The following is a 14,906-nucleotide window of genomic DNA, read 5'->3' on the forward strand; positions in this document are numbered from 1 at the left end:
AGCTGGTAAAGAATCTGCCTGCAATGCGGGAGACCTGGATTTGATCCCTCGGTTGGGATGATTCCCCTGGAGAAGGGAAAGGCTACCCATTCTAGTATTCTGGCCTGGAGAATTCCATGGACTGTATAGTCCATGGGATTGCAAAGAGTTGGACATGACTGAGCAACTTGCACTTTGACTTTTTCACTTTACCTTACCTTTAGTTGATGAAGGTGGTAGATGTGAACTAGTCAGCAGGTATTCATTGCTTGCCTCACATTTGTTTTGCCCTGTGCTAAAGTGGTGGGAATGCCCAAGACGAAGCTGGAAGTGCCCCCAAGGTCTGGCAAGCAGAGGAAGCAAGGCCTCCTAGATTTTTCCCACGCCAGTTCCCATCACCTGCAGTCAGGCACCTCCTGCACCTCTCCCTGCTCATCGATTCTTTCCATCATCTCTTTAGCTTGAGCCTTCATCCCCTCTGCTTTTTTGAGGGGGCTTCCTTTTTTATTTTTATTTTTTTCTTTTTCTTTTGCTGAGCTATGCAGCATGTGGGATCTTACTTCCCCAACCAGGGATTGAACCCACACTCCTTGCATCGGAAGCATGGAGTCTTAACTGCTGTCCCTCCAAGACGGCTTCTTTATAGGTCTCCCATGTAACCCTCTACTTTTCTTCTAATAAACAAATCACTGCCCTCTTCAGATTTCTTCAGTGCCTCTTTGTCACCTACAGCAACGGTTCCCAACATTTTAGGCACCAGGGACCCATGGGGGCTTCCCATGTAGCTCAAACGGTAAAGAATCCACCTGCAATTCAGGAGACCCAGGTTTGATCCCTGAGTCAGGAAGATCTCCTGGAGAAGGAAATGGCAATCCACTCTAGTATTCTTGCCTGGAGAATCCCATGAACTGAGGAGCTTGGCGGCTACAGTCCATGGGGTCACAAAGAGTTGGACACGACTGAGCGACTAACACTTTCACTACCCAGGGACTGGTTTTGTGGAACACAGTTTTTCCACAGGTGGGGGTTAGAGAAGGATGATTTTGGAATGATTCAAGCACATTCCATTTATCATGCATGTTATTTCTATGATTATTACATCAGCTCTTCCGCATATCTTTAGGCATTAGATCCCGGAGGTTGGGGACTCCTGACCTACAAGATGAAATTTCATCCTGTTTCTGGGACAGACAAGGCCCTTCATGATGCAGACCCCGCTTACTTGGTCATGTTCATCTCTGGTCATTCCCACCTCCTCCTCCATCTCCAGCAGTATGGAGCTCATGATAAAGTCAAGGTCCTTGACTGAGCTTGCCTCTGTTTCTTGCCCTGTGCCAACCTCTCCATTTGGAATATAGTCTGCTCGTAAAATTTTACTTTCAAATGTCAGCACAAATGCTTCCTTCTTTGGGAAGCGCTGTTTGTGTTCCCATGCCACCCAGCTGTTCTTTGCCTGGTTGTGGGTCCTGAACTTTGAACACACATTTCCTGCACCCTGCCCGCTTGCAACAGTTATTTCATTGTGTGTGATCTCAGTATCTGATGGACTGTCTGTTTCTCTGTTAGGTGGTGAATTCCTTAAGGATGGACGGTATCTTTTTCCTTTTTAATTTTGGTGTTCTCCCTCAAATGGAGCCTGGCATATAGTAAGTGCCCCGGAAATGCCACTTTGAACGCCCAAGGTTATTTCACTAAGTACTGAAATGAAGCCAAGGGTACTTTTTACCCCAAGAAGGAATAGTGATTCCAGATGTTGTAGAAATGTCAGGAAGAATTGAGATAGGAAAAAAGGCCACGAGGCAGTCATTGGTGACCTTTGATAAGAGAACAGTTTGTATCAAGGGGTAGAATTGGAAGCTTGATTGTGGGGTGAAGTGAAGAGAGAGGAAGTGAATACAACTGGTGGAGACCACCAGTTAGGAGAGGGGGATAATCAAAGGGAAAATGTGGTAACTTCAAGAAGTATGATGAAACCACAATGGTCTGACCCATTTGGGGTGAATATTGGCCCTCTTGGGGGCAACTGGTTACCAACTTATCTGATGCAAATGAGACTCTCCCAGCTGAGTCAGGAATGGAGCCTGCCCATGCAGTATCACTCATTACCTTCTTACTAAAATTGCCTGGAGAAGAAACTGGATGTAAAACAGAGTCTGGAGCAGATGGCCTTTTAATTAATTGATTGATTGATTGATAGCTGTGCTGGGTCTTCATTGCTGTGCTCGGGCTTTCTCTAGTTGTGACTCCTCTCTAGTTGCTGTGCGTGGGCTTCTCACTGTGGTTGCTTCTCTTGTTGCAGAGCTCAGGCTCTAGGCATTCGGGCTTAAGTACTTGTGGCGTGCTAGTTCAGCGGTTGTGGTGCAGGGGCTTAGTTATTCTGTGGCATGTGGGATCTTCCTGGACCAGGGATCAAACTTGTGTCCCTTCCATTGTCAGGTGGATTCTTAACCACTGAACCACCACAGAAGTCCCTAGGTGGCTTTTTTGCTTTAAAGGAGCCTAGCTAATGAAATAAGGAAAGCCCCCCCGACCCCCGACACACACTATTTATTGCTGAAATGTGGGTGATGAGCAGAAAAGACAGAAATGAATACGAGCATTTTGAGTGATAAAGTGTATAGGGTGTGTATGTACAGGTGTGATACTTTAAGGTGTCAGCTCTGCAGATGGGTGATTACAGAATGAAAGCGGAGCTTCTGGACTAGCCCTCTGGGCTTCTGGAACTTCTTCCCATCTCTGAGTCAGATCTCCTTAACTAGTGATGTGCATTGTTGGGGAAGGAAGAAAAATTTCCTATATCCTTCTAGGTTCTTCTGACTGGCCTAAGAATGAAACTGACATGAGACAGAATAATAGGAGAAAATTAGGGACTTCCTTGGTGGTCCACTGGTTAAGGCTTAGTGCTTTCACTGTCATGGCCCAGGTTTGATCTCTGGTCGGGGAATTAAGATCCCACAAGCTGTGTGGCACAGCCAAAAGAAAAGGCTAAACTGGGAGAAAAATCAAACAGAAGTTTAATAGCATGTACACATGGGAGAGATTCAGGAAGACAGTAATTTGCCACAGCGGCCCCAAGGCCTCTCCATAAACACCATCCTCATCTAAAGACAGAAGAGGATGCTGAGGGTGGGAGAGTCACAGGAAAGGCACGGTGAACAAGGGCGATGGTGGTGTAGATTTACGTTGCTATCTTCGCCACTAGTAAGAGTTTCTAGAGATTTGTTCTCCTCCTCTTCCAGGTGATGACAAAGACAGCTTTGTAGATGGAGAATTCTCTTACAGATGTCAGTGTCTCTTTCAAAAGGGCAACTTCTAGTTGGTTTTTAGAGTCCTTCCCAGGTCTGCTGTTTCTCAGAAAAGAACCAGCTTAAAATATTTATGTGACAGTGTGCATGCCTGCGTGCTAAGTTGCTTCAGTCGTGTCCAACTCTTTGTGACCCCGAGGACTGTAGCCCACCAGGCTCCTCTGTCCATGGGATTCTCCAGCCAAGAATACTGGAGTGGGTTGCCGTTTCCTCCTCCAGGGGGTCTTCCCAACCCAGGGATTGAACCCATGTCTCCTGCGGCTCCTGCACTACAAGTGGATTCTTTACTGTTGAGCTACCGGGGAATCACCCTTAAAAGAGATGTATTTTAGGATGCTGATTTCTGCTCCCATACAGTGTATAAGCATCTTAATGCTTTTAGCCCAGCAGAGTTACATAGAGGACTCAGCAGTCTTGTGAGCTTCTGGCATCGTCAATGCAATTGCCTGCCTAGCCCTGAGCTTGGAAAAGCATTTAAAGAAGTTTGTTCGGGTGTGCTGTGTTGGTCAGAAAGAATGTCATTGTGACTTATGGTTTCCAGGAAGAAGAATGGGGGGAACAGATAGTGAGGGAGTTTGAGATCAAACATGTTGTTGTTTAGTTACTAAGTCGTGTCTGACTCTTGGCAGCCGCATGGATTGTAGCCCGCTGGGCTCCTCGGTCCATTCAGTTCTCCAGGCAAGAATGCTGGAGTGGGTTGCCATTTGCTTCTCCAAGGGATCCTCCCAACCCAGGGATTGAAGCCTTAGCTTCTCCATTGGTAGGTAGATTCTTTACCATTGCTCCGCCTCTGCTATATTTAAAATAGATAACCAACCAGGACCTACAGTATAGCACATGGAGCTGTGTTCAATATGTGGCAGCCTAGATGGGAGGGGAGTTTGGGGAGAATGTATACGTGTATATGTGTGGCTGAGTCCCTTGCTGTCCACCTGAAACTATTACAACATTGTTAATTGGCTGCACTCCAGTACATAAAAAGTTAAAACCGAAAATTCCCAGGAAATACAAATAGAATCTGGATAATAAAGTCATAGGTGGGTTATATTTACAACGGAATTAGGACAGATGGGGATACTTGGTAACATAAAATGGTACACTTGTATTCTTGCAATAAATAAGATGAATAGATTAGAATTTGAATTAAAATACATTTTCTTCGAATACTATCTTTTTAAAGTGAGATCATGTGAAAAATGCACATAGTGGACACTCAGTACATGTTAGTTTCCCCTTCCTCTATGAAACAAACTTGGTCTCATAAATAGTTACCATTAACTTTTCTGCTGCATTTCTCAGCACACATTAAGATCTTAGGGTACTTTGTGTCCATACTTTTCAGCACGGTACCTGGTCCATCTAAAGTCTGCTTTCTCATCTTTTCCCTGTTTACACGCTGCCATTTAAAGAGTTCTTTAAATAAATTTTGAGTGAATGAATTATCCACTTTGTAGATCATCAAAATCTATTTTATGCCTTTGTCTATATATGTGACTCCTAGAGCAGAAATAAAGAGGAGATGTGATGGGCGGGTGGGAGGTTGTTTCATTAACATCCTTATATGAAAACTTAATGATTTATGATTTATTCACCTTCTGTTATTTTTTGTTCACTATTCTCATAACTATGTAATTCTCATAATTATATTCTCATATACTTTTGTTCATAATTCTCATATTCTCAAGGTGTTCCAGTACCTGTTGCCTTCTTGCTAGTAAAAAGTGAGCAATGAGTGGCGTATACCTTATCAGAAAGTTGTCAAGAGTGCTTAGCTGAAAAGATAGGCGTTACCTCCTGGGTGGAAAATCCTTTGTGCAAACAGATCAGGTGTCCCCAGTCCACCCAGATGTCCCCAGTCCAGGTCCAGTCAATGCTGTTTCTTCCCAGGCCCCTGAGGGGCTGTCTGAGTTGGTAAATGACCAGAGTTCTTGGTTAGGACTGCTTTTGTTGTTGTTGTTCATTTGCTAATTTGTGTCCCGACTCTTTGCGACTCTGTGAACTGCAGCACACCAGGCTTCCCTGTCCTTCTCTACCATCTCCTGGACTCATGTTCATTGAGTCGGTGATGCCATCCAGCCATCTCATCCTCTGTCACCCCCTTCTCCTTTGCCCTCAATCTTTCCCAGCCTCAGGGTCTTTTCCAATGAGTTGGCTCTTTGCATCAGGTGGTAGTCTTGCCTGGAGAATTCCATGGACAGAGGAGCCTGGCAGGCTCAGTTCTTAGGTAGCAAAGAGTTGGACATGACTGAGCAACTGAAATAAAAACAGGACTGTTTTTATTTCTTTTAATTGGAAAAAATATAAAAAACCACGATAACAGTTATACCTTAAACCAGTTTTTCCTGGGGCTAAGGACAAATGAATTTGGGGATGGGAGTGGAGGTGGGTCAGGGAAAGGGGAGACAAGGAGACTGGAAAGACTGATTCTGGAATAGAGCACACCCTCAGTCTGTCCTTAAAGGCCATGGTCCCTACGTGGCATCTGACCGTTTATTTGCAATAGGGTTTCTGCATAAACACCCCTCCTCCCCCGTGTGTCCTTTGTCCTGTAGGACTCAAAAGAGTTTGACCTTCTTTCCAGATGCCTTGTCCTTTCTTCCCTTGGGTGCCTCTGTCCTCAATCCCTGGGGCAGAACCCAAGGCTTCTGTATCTTGCCTACTGTAACCTTTAGGACTCAAACACTTTCAGCTTCGGGGGTTTGAATTCTATTAACTAGAGGGAAACAGGTGGTGACAAAATTAACTGCCAGTTGGGAAGCCACAGTAATCAAATGTCTTGAAAACATATTTATTTTTAATTCAGTTGGATCTTTAATCAGCTGTAAAGTAAACCCTGGCCACCTTTTTCATTTTGGGGAGGGGGGAGAATCTGAAACATTCCTGTAGGAATTCACCAGTTGTTTCTGGAACATCAGCTGCCCAGTCTACTCCACATTGGCTCCTAAATCAAGCTTCTTTTACCTTGGCTGGCAGTAGAGTCAAGGTGGCACTGACAAGTGTTTCCTGTGCTTATTTCTGTGCAGAGGCCCTCAGGGCACCTGAATTTCTGGTCTGTGGCTGGCCTGCCCCTCCTGAGTCCTGCTCTCAGACCTAAATGGGATGGTCTTGGCCTTTCTGGTCTTACAGGCCTCCCCGTTGGGCTCAGGCCAACCTTCCACTGGCTTCCTAAAAGTGTCTTTGAGCCAGGCTCTGGCTCTCGGAAGTTCTACTGTCTTTCCAGGCACGTTGCTCTGGCTTATTTGGTGTGCCTGTGACTTTTTCACCAGCTGGTTGATGAAACAGCTCGACTCTGAAGCATAAGTTGTATTTTTCAGGTATCATCAAACACTTGTTTATTTCTCTGATTTCACTTGTGGCCTTGAGACGTTGTGGCAAGTTGCATTATCTGTCCCATCTCACGTCAGTGCCCATTGACTGGTTAGGGCTAACTCTTATCACTTCTCATTTCAAGGATTTTGCGGCTTTGGACTTCCCAGATGGCCTTGCTTTCTGGCTGAGGGCTGCCTCCTGCAGAAGAAAAACAATGGACAATTTCAACAGAATGAACATTCAGGCCCTTCCCAGCAAACCCACCCCCGAGTTCATATCTTCCCCAGTCTCATCACTGAAGTCATTCCTGCCACCCACCCCTTCCCAGTTTTAAGTGAAAGCTATGGCCCAACTCAAGGTGAAATAATAAAGAGTTCAGGGTTAGAGAACCGGATTGAAATCCTCACTGCTTGACTTAGCAATTGTTTACACTTAGACATGTCATATATTCCCTTGAGTCCTTGTTTTCATCATCTTTATTTATTTTAAAAATACTTATTCTTTATTTATTTGGCTGCATTTTCTAACTATTTATTTGTCTTAGTTGCGACATGCCAACTCTTAGTTGCAGCATGTGGGATCTAGCTCCCTGACCAGGGATCAAACCAGGCTCCTTACACTGGGAGTGTGGAGTCTTGGCCACTGGACCACCAGGGAAGTCCCCTTCATCTTTAAAATGAGGATCGGAGTGTGTGTGTGTGTGTGTGTGTATATAGTAGATATATATAAAGTAGATAAAGTATATATATAGAGTATATATACTTATAAAGTAGATAAAGTATATATATATTTTTATCTACTTTATAAGGTTGGAAAGGTCAGATGGAAAAATGTACAAGAAAGCACTTTGTAGACTGGAAAGCACTGTTTAAATGTTACGGATTGCCATTAGTATTAAACACAACATGTTAGTGTGCAATAGCTTGAATACACTGGAAATAACACTCAGTGTCTGTGCTAAAGAAGGGTTTCTCTGATGCAGCCGAAGGATTATCTCCAAGGCTAGGGCAGGGCCACTATTATCACTGGCGATAACTGCTAAGGTTTGGACTTGTCCTAGCTCCGTGGCTCAAAGGGAACAGAGCTTTGGGTCAGGTAAGAAGAGAAAACCAACAAGCTAGACCCTGGAGAGACAACAATATTATTGTGATTTTTTATTTGTTGTTATTTTTTGGCCATGTCTCGAGGCATGTGGGGTCATAGTTACCCAGCTGGGGATTGAAGCTACTCCCCTTGCATTGCAAGCGCAGAGTCCTAACCACCGGACCACCAGGGAAGTATTGGGAAATACAGGTTTTGAGGTGGAGTCTGTGGGTTCATGTGGAGAAGGAAATGGCAACCCACTCCAGTATCCTTGCCTGGAGAATTCCATGGACAGAGGAGCCTGGTGTGCTGTGGTCCATGGGATCACAAAGTTGGACATGACTGAGTGACTCACACACTGTGGGTCCATGTAGAATAGACATTTAGAGGACAATATGGACAAAGCTTGGAGGAGTGAGTGGACGTAGTGTATTTGGGGGGCACAACTGACTCAGTGTCAACAGAACTTTGGGGCTTAGGCAGAACTTCCTGTTGGGTAAGTTGAGAAGAAGTTGGTTTCGTCTTGTAAGACCTTTGGACCGTCATCTGTGACATAAGCGGAAACCTTTAAAAGACTTTAACCTGGGAAGAGGTTGTTTTAGAAGATAAAGGTGATGCTCTAGGTGCATTCTTTGCGGGATGACCTTGCCTCTACCAGCTGTGCACTTAGCTTCCCCATTGTGATTTTTTTTTTTAGTGGCATCACGTTGGTGCTTGAAATCAACCGCTGTGGGAGTATTTACAGCACAAAACTCAGCAGATGATACAAATCAGTCTCTTTTCCGATTGGTTGTTAAAAAAAATTTTTTTCAGCACAGTTAAGAGACCATTTCAGTAGGGTAGGACTTAAGTGGTTTGCAGACTTAAGATGTGCCTTAAAAATCCTTCAAGCTCCACCCAGACCCCCAGCATCAGAATCTGGCAAGTGAGGCAGGCAGTAGGAACCTATTTTTTAAAATGTTTTCAGTCAGTTCTTATGCAACCAGTCTGGTATGACCAGGGCAAGGACAGGACAGGGAGGGAGAAGGGGATGGATATAGTAGGTGTTTCAAAGGTAGGAACAGCAGAACTCAGTGACAGCTTGGAGGTGGGGAGTGGAGGAGAGGGAATTGCCAGAACTATTTCTGAGTTTCTTCTTTGTACAACTAAGTGGATGGATCGTGGTACAGGTAGCTGAGTGAAGGAAGGCAGATGTGAGTTATTTGGTAGTACAGGTGAGAGTGAGGAAAGGAGAGGGTAGTTTTAGACATGCTGCTTGAGGAGTCCATGGAGGCAGGGTTTTGGTCATGTTCTGTAAAGAGCTGGATCCAGGGAATTGATGCTTGGGGGAATGATCCAAGCTGGTGGTACAGGTTTGGGAGTCAACATGTGGGTTGTTGAGGCCATGGACTTGCATGAGATCATTGAGAGAGAATTTGTAGAGATGAGAAGGGGACTGTACAAAACTCTGTCAGTCCTAAAGGAAATCAACCCTGAATATTCACTGAAAGGACTGATGCTGAAGCTGAAGCTCCTGATGTGAAGCACCTGATGTGAAGAGCTGACTCACTGGGAAAGACCCTGATGCTGGGAAAAATTGAGAGTAGGAGGAGAAGGAGGTGACAGAGGATGAGATGGTTGAATGGCATCATCAACTTAATGGACATGAATTTGAGCAAACTCTGGGAGATAGAGAAGGACGGGGAAGCCTGGCATGCTGCAGTCCGTGCGGTCGCAAAGAGTCGGACACAACTGAGTGACTGAATAACAACAGAAGAGAAGCCAGAGGAGATCCAGCAAACCCAGTTTATATATTGATTACCAAAGTCAGTGGTTCCTTGGAGGGTGGGATTCCATCTACAAAATATCCAAAGGCTTAATAGAAACCACACGTTGTCTGATTCAAATTCTATCAACCCAGGGTATTGAGGCGTGTTATTGGGTGCTGAGCTGAGTGACAGTTGAGTGCCTTTCACTAAAAACACACATGCAAATTAGCCAGAAGACAGATAGTCTCTTATCAGTTATCTCTTTCAAAATGTGATAGTTGAGAATGTGGGTAAGGGTTCTTGATGAGGAGGAAGTAGGGATATCTGCAGGACAAATCTCCTGACTTACCCCTCTGACATCAGAGAGGGAACTTTAGCTTCTCATTTTGAGCACTTTAAAAGGACCAGGATCAAGAGGATTGTCCAAGGGACTTCCTTGGTTGCCCAGTGGTTAGGACTCCACAGTCAGGGGCCTGGATTTGATCCCTTGTTGGGGAACTAAGATCCCATAAGCTGTGCAGTGTGGCAAAAATTTTTTTTTGAAGATCATATTTGGGGGTTATCTGTGGACCAAATGGCTTCTGGCTCTCCTGGGGTTTGAGAGCCCTCAGCAGCTTCCTGAAACTGGATTGGGAACGAGGGGATTTTCCAAAGGCGGAGGGGCCACAGGGGGCTGGCTGGCCTTTGAGACTGTGCTGCCCAAGGTCTTAGTGAATTCTCAGAGACTTCAAGTCCTGGAAAACAACTGTTCGGCCCCGTGACCTCCTGAGTTTACCAATAGGAGATGTGGTGAAGTTGTATTTACTCTCTTCAGAGGACCTAAGATTTCACTGTGAAGCTAAGTAGTGACTAAAGCCAAAGATACTACTGGAATGTGGGAAACTGGGGAAAGGCAGTATATTCCTTTAGCTGAGAGCAACTGAAGAGAGTTTAAGCTGACCCAAGTTCTCCTTGCCCCGTCTCTTCAGGCCCCATCTGAGGGATGTAATGGGTGAGTATAGTTCTTTTCATTATGTGAGACCAGAGGCCCAGGATTCTGTCATGGGTGAGGGGTTCTTTACCCTTTGTGAAAACTATCTCAGAACACGGCTTTCAAGAGAAGAAATTTTTTTTTTTCCAATCAAAGCTTTCAAGAGAAGAAACTTTTTTTTTTTCAATCAAAGCTTGATTTTCTGTATACATGAGAGCTGGAGATGAGCATGAAAGTTTAAAACTCATTGTTTGGGATTAGCAAGTACAAACTACTGTATATGAAATAGGTAAATAACACAGTGCTACTGTATAGCACACGGATTTTATACAATATCATGTAATAAACTATAATGGAAAAGAATATGCACTTTTGTACATATGTGCATAATTGAAAAAAAACAATGTACTTGTATACATATATGTAACTGAATACACATGTGTACACATATATGTAATACATTTATATACGTATGTGTAACTGAATTACTTTGCTGTATGCCAGACACTAACACAACATTGTAAATCAACTATGCTTCAATAACAATTAAGAAAAAAAAGGAATACCAATGTCAGCCCCCAAAAAGGTACTAATGTTCAGTTATAAATGAATAAGTCACAGGGATATAATTTACAGCATGATGACTGTAGTTAACAACATTATATTATGTATTTGCAAGTGCTGAGAGAATAAATCATAAAAGTTCAGCTCTCATCACAGGAAAAATACTGTAATTATGTAGGTGATGGATATTAATTAGACTTACTGTGTTGATTGTTTTGCAATACATACAAAACCGAATGTTGTATACCTGAAATTAATGTAATGATTTATGTCAATTACACCTCAGTAAAATATATAAAAATTTTAAAATTTTTGAATAAAAAAAGAAAATTTAATGCTCATGGCATCTTAGAAAGAAAGAAACAAACAAAAATTTGGAGGCTTAGACTGCAAAATCTTTCCACACTGATGTTTACCTGTGATGTCTAATTGGAGGGGCACGTTCTTTCCTGTTTGCCTTTTGATGGAGGCTCTGTCAAGCATGAGATACGGCTTCTTCACATCACATATCTGAGAGCTGGGTTGCAGCTTTGGCACAGAGGTGGGGCTGGTGTTAGGAGGCCCATGCCAGCCCCCGTGGGTTCTCTTACAGGGGTGGCTTTATGTGGAAGGTTCGAATGCATCTAATTCAAGTTGGTGTCTCCAGGGCACCAAAGCTTGAAGCTTGGTCTGCTGCAAGCATGAATGAGTGAGTGACCCATAAGGAATTTGTATAGGCTGGTGGGCTTCTGGAGGTCTCAGGCCGGGCCTTACACATTCAGTAAAGCCTAGCAGGATACTTTGAACACAGGTATTGAGGAAAGGTTGCTGAACATGTGGAAGCACATTGTAATCTGGAGGAAGCGGGTAATACTGTACTCAGCAAAGTGTTTTCTGGACTGGCTGGGGAGTATTCATCAGAAGTGGACATGTCAAAGGAAGGACAAGCCTAGATATTTGTGTGTTGATTTTTTGTTGTTGTTTATTTTTGGCTGTGCTGGGTCTCCATTGCTGTGCATGGGCTCTCTCTAGTTCGGTCATGTGGGAGATACTCTCTAGCTGTGGTTCACGGGCTTCTCATTGCAGTGGCTTCTCTTGATTCGGGGCACAGGCTATATAGGCGAATGGGCTTCAGGAGTTGTGGCGCACAGACTTAGTTGCTCCAAGGCATGTGGGATCTTCCTGGACCAGGGCTCAAATCTGTGTCTCCTGCATTGGCCAGTGGATTCTTATCCACTGTACCACCAGGGAATTAATTTATCAGACACATAGTGTACATCTAATATGTGCTAAGCACAGTTCCAGGCCCTGGAGATGAACAGAAACGACACATGAAATAGGATCTTTGCTGTCAAATAGCTAACAGTGTGGTGGAAGGTATAGGGCACAGAATCAGTAATTCCTGTATCCCAGGGAGGATGAGAAGTGTCGTGATAAAGGGAAGTACAGTGTGATACAGGACCACCGTGTGGGCGGTGGCCATCAGGGAAGATTTCCCTGAGAAGGTACTACTTTTGGAGGATGATAATAGCTTTAATGTTGAGTATGACTCAATGCCAGATACCTAAGTATTTTGTAGGTACTAATTTATTTAATTTTTACAACACTGTGCTGAAAAAGATATTTTTATCATCCCATTTTTTAAAATTTATAACATCTTTTATTTAAGGAGTACAAAGTACTTCACAAACGAGTGAGTGTGATGGGAGAGATGGAGAATATAAATTACCTACCCCAAACCACACGGAAAATTCAGGAACAGAATATGTGATGCCTGTATCATCCCCATTTTATAGAGGGTGAAATTGAGCAGGTGGAAAAGTTGAGATTTGGATGTTGTTGTTGTTCAGTTGCTAAATCGTGTCCGACTCTTTGCAACCCCATGGACTGCAGCACAACAGGCTCCTCTTTCCGCTATTTCCCAGAGTCTGCTCAGATTCATGTCCATTGAGTCTCAGTGATGCTAGCTAAACATCTCATCCTCTACTGCCCCCTTCTCCTTTGGCCTTCAATCTTTCCCAGCCTCAGAGTCTTTTCCAATGAGTCGGCTCTTTGCATCAGGTGGCCTAAGTATTGGAGCTTCAGCTTCAGCATCAGTCCTTCCAATGAATATTCAGGATTGATTTCCTTTAGGATTGACTGGTTTGATCTCCTTGCAGTCCACAGGACTCTTGAGTCTTCTCCAGCACCACAATTCAAAAGCATTAATTCTTCGGTGCTCAGCCTTTATGGACCAACTCTCACATCCGTACATTGACCGTCTAAAACTAGAGCCCTCAGTCTTAATTCCTGAAGATCCTACCTCAGTGATAGGAATGAGTGAAGCAAAGAGGGGAGTGAAGGAAAGGATGTATTGATACTAGGCTGGGGACTAGCACAGGCAAAGCCAGACAACTGGAAGGACCAGAGTGGGAGGTGAAATTCTGGAGTGCGTGCGGGAGATGTGGGCACTGGGAAGTAGATGGCATTCAGCTTATGGGGCTTTTGTAACTTAGTTTTAAGTCTGAAGTAAGGAGTTTGAGCTTTGTTCTGCAATTAGGGGATGCCTGAAGGATTTTAAGCTGAGAAGAGCCATGATCAAATCTGCATTTCAAGAAAAACCCTGTTGTATCAGCGTCAGGATAGACTGGAGCAGGGCCGGGTTGGCAATGGGCGAAGCAGTTAGGAGCCGATTAAAGTAATCCCCGCCAGGAGTGATGAGAGCTTGACCTCAGGCAATGGCAGTCAGAGTGATGAATGGAGGATGGGATGCCTTGGAGGGATAGTGAAAGTCGCTCTGTTGTGTCCTACTCTTTGCGACCCCATGGACTATACAGTCCATGGAATTCTCCAGGCCAGAATACTAGAGTGGGTAGCCTTTCCCTTCTCCAGGGGATCTTCCCAACCTAGGGATCGAACTCAGGTCTCCTGCATTGCAGGCTGATTCTTTACCAGCTGAGCCACAAGGAAAGTCCAAGAATACTGGAGTGGGTAGCCTATCCCTTCTCCAGGGGATCTTCCCGACTCAGGAATTGAACTGGGTTCTTCTGCATTGCAGGCAGATTCTTTACCAACTGAGCTATGAGGGAAGCCCCTTTGAGCGATAGTAAGGTAGCATCTTGATGAAAGTGAAAGAGGAGAGTGAAAAAGTTGGCTTAAAGCTCAACATTCAGAAAACTAAGATCATGGCATCTGGTCCCATCACTTCATGGGAAATAGATGGGGAAACAGGGGAAACAGTCTCAGACTTTATCTTTTGGGGCTCCAAACTCACCACAGATGGTGATTGCAGCCATGAAATTAAAAGAAGCTTACTCCTTGAAAGAAAAGTTACGACCAACCTAGATAGCATATTGAAAAGCAGAGACATTACTTTGCCAACAAAGGCCTGTCTAGTCAAGGCTATGGTTTTTCCTGTGATCATGTATGGATGTGAGAGTTGGACTGTGAAGAAAGCTGAGCGACGAAGAATTGATGCTTTTTAACTGTTGTGTTGGAGAAGACTCCTGAGAGTCCCTTGGACTGCAAGGAGATCCAACCAGTCCATTCTGAAGGAGATCAGTCCTGGGTGTTCTTTGGAAGGACTGATGCTGAAGCTGAAACTCCAATACTTTGGCCACCTCATGTGAAGAGTTGACTCATTGGAAAAGACTCTGATGCTGGGAGGGATTGGGGGCAGGAGGAGAAGGGGACGACAGAGGATGAGATGGCTGGATGGCATCACTGACTCCATGGACATGAGTTTTGGTGAACTCCGGGAGTTGGTGATGGACAGGGACGCCTGGCGTGCTGCAGTTCATAGGGTCACAGAGTCGGACACGAGTGAGCAACTGAACTGAACTGAACTGAACTGAAGGTAGCATCTGCAGGACCTGGTGTGAAGTTGATGAGGACGTGCATTTCTAATTTGACTGCACCCTTAGTTGTGGAGTCAAAGGGAGAGGACAGAAAGATGGTGAATTCATTTTGGGCCATGCTCAGTTTGAGATT

At 44.4% G+C, this 14,906-nt stretch overlaps 1 protein-coding gene across 9 annotated transcripts in view; it reads left to right on the plus strand.

Annotated features, from left to right (window-relative positions):
• Positions 1-14,906, plus strand: part of GRAMD1B (GRAM domain containing 1B) — a 261,587-nt gene that overhangs the window by 95,032 nt on the left and 151,649 nt on the right. Inside the window, exon 1 of one of the 9 annotated variants that reach the window (XM_086339712.1) lies at positions 1,551-1,625. The exons of the other annotated variants lie outside the window; for them this stretch is intronic. Coding sequence (XP_086195838.1) covers positions 1,564-1,625 — 62 coding nt within the window. The 5' untranslated portion in view covers positions 1,551-1,563. Of the gene's footprint in view, positions 1-1,550; positions 1,626-14,906 lie in introns of those variants that run through there. 9 annotated transcript variants of the gene reach the window in all.

Source organism: Bos grunniens, chromosome 15 (genome assembly GCF_055505025.1).
Source record: "Bos grunniens cultivar Pamir isolate PY7600 chromosome 15, Bosgru_T2T1.0, whole genome shotgun sequence".
In the NCBI taxonomy this organism is placed as follows: domain Eukaryota; kingdom Metazoa; phylum Chordata; class Mammalia; order Artiodactyla; family Bovidae; genus Bos; species Bos grunniens.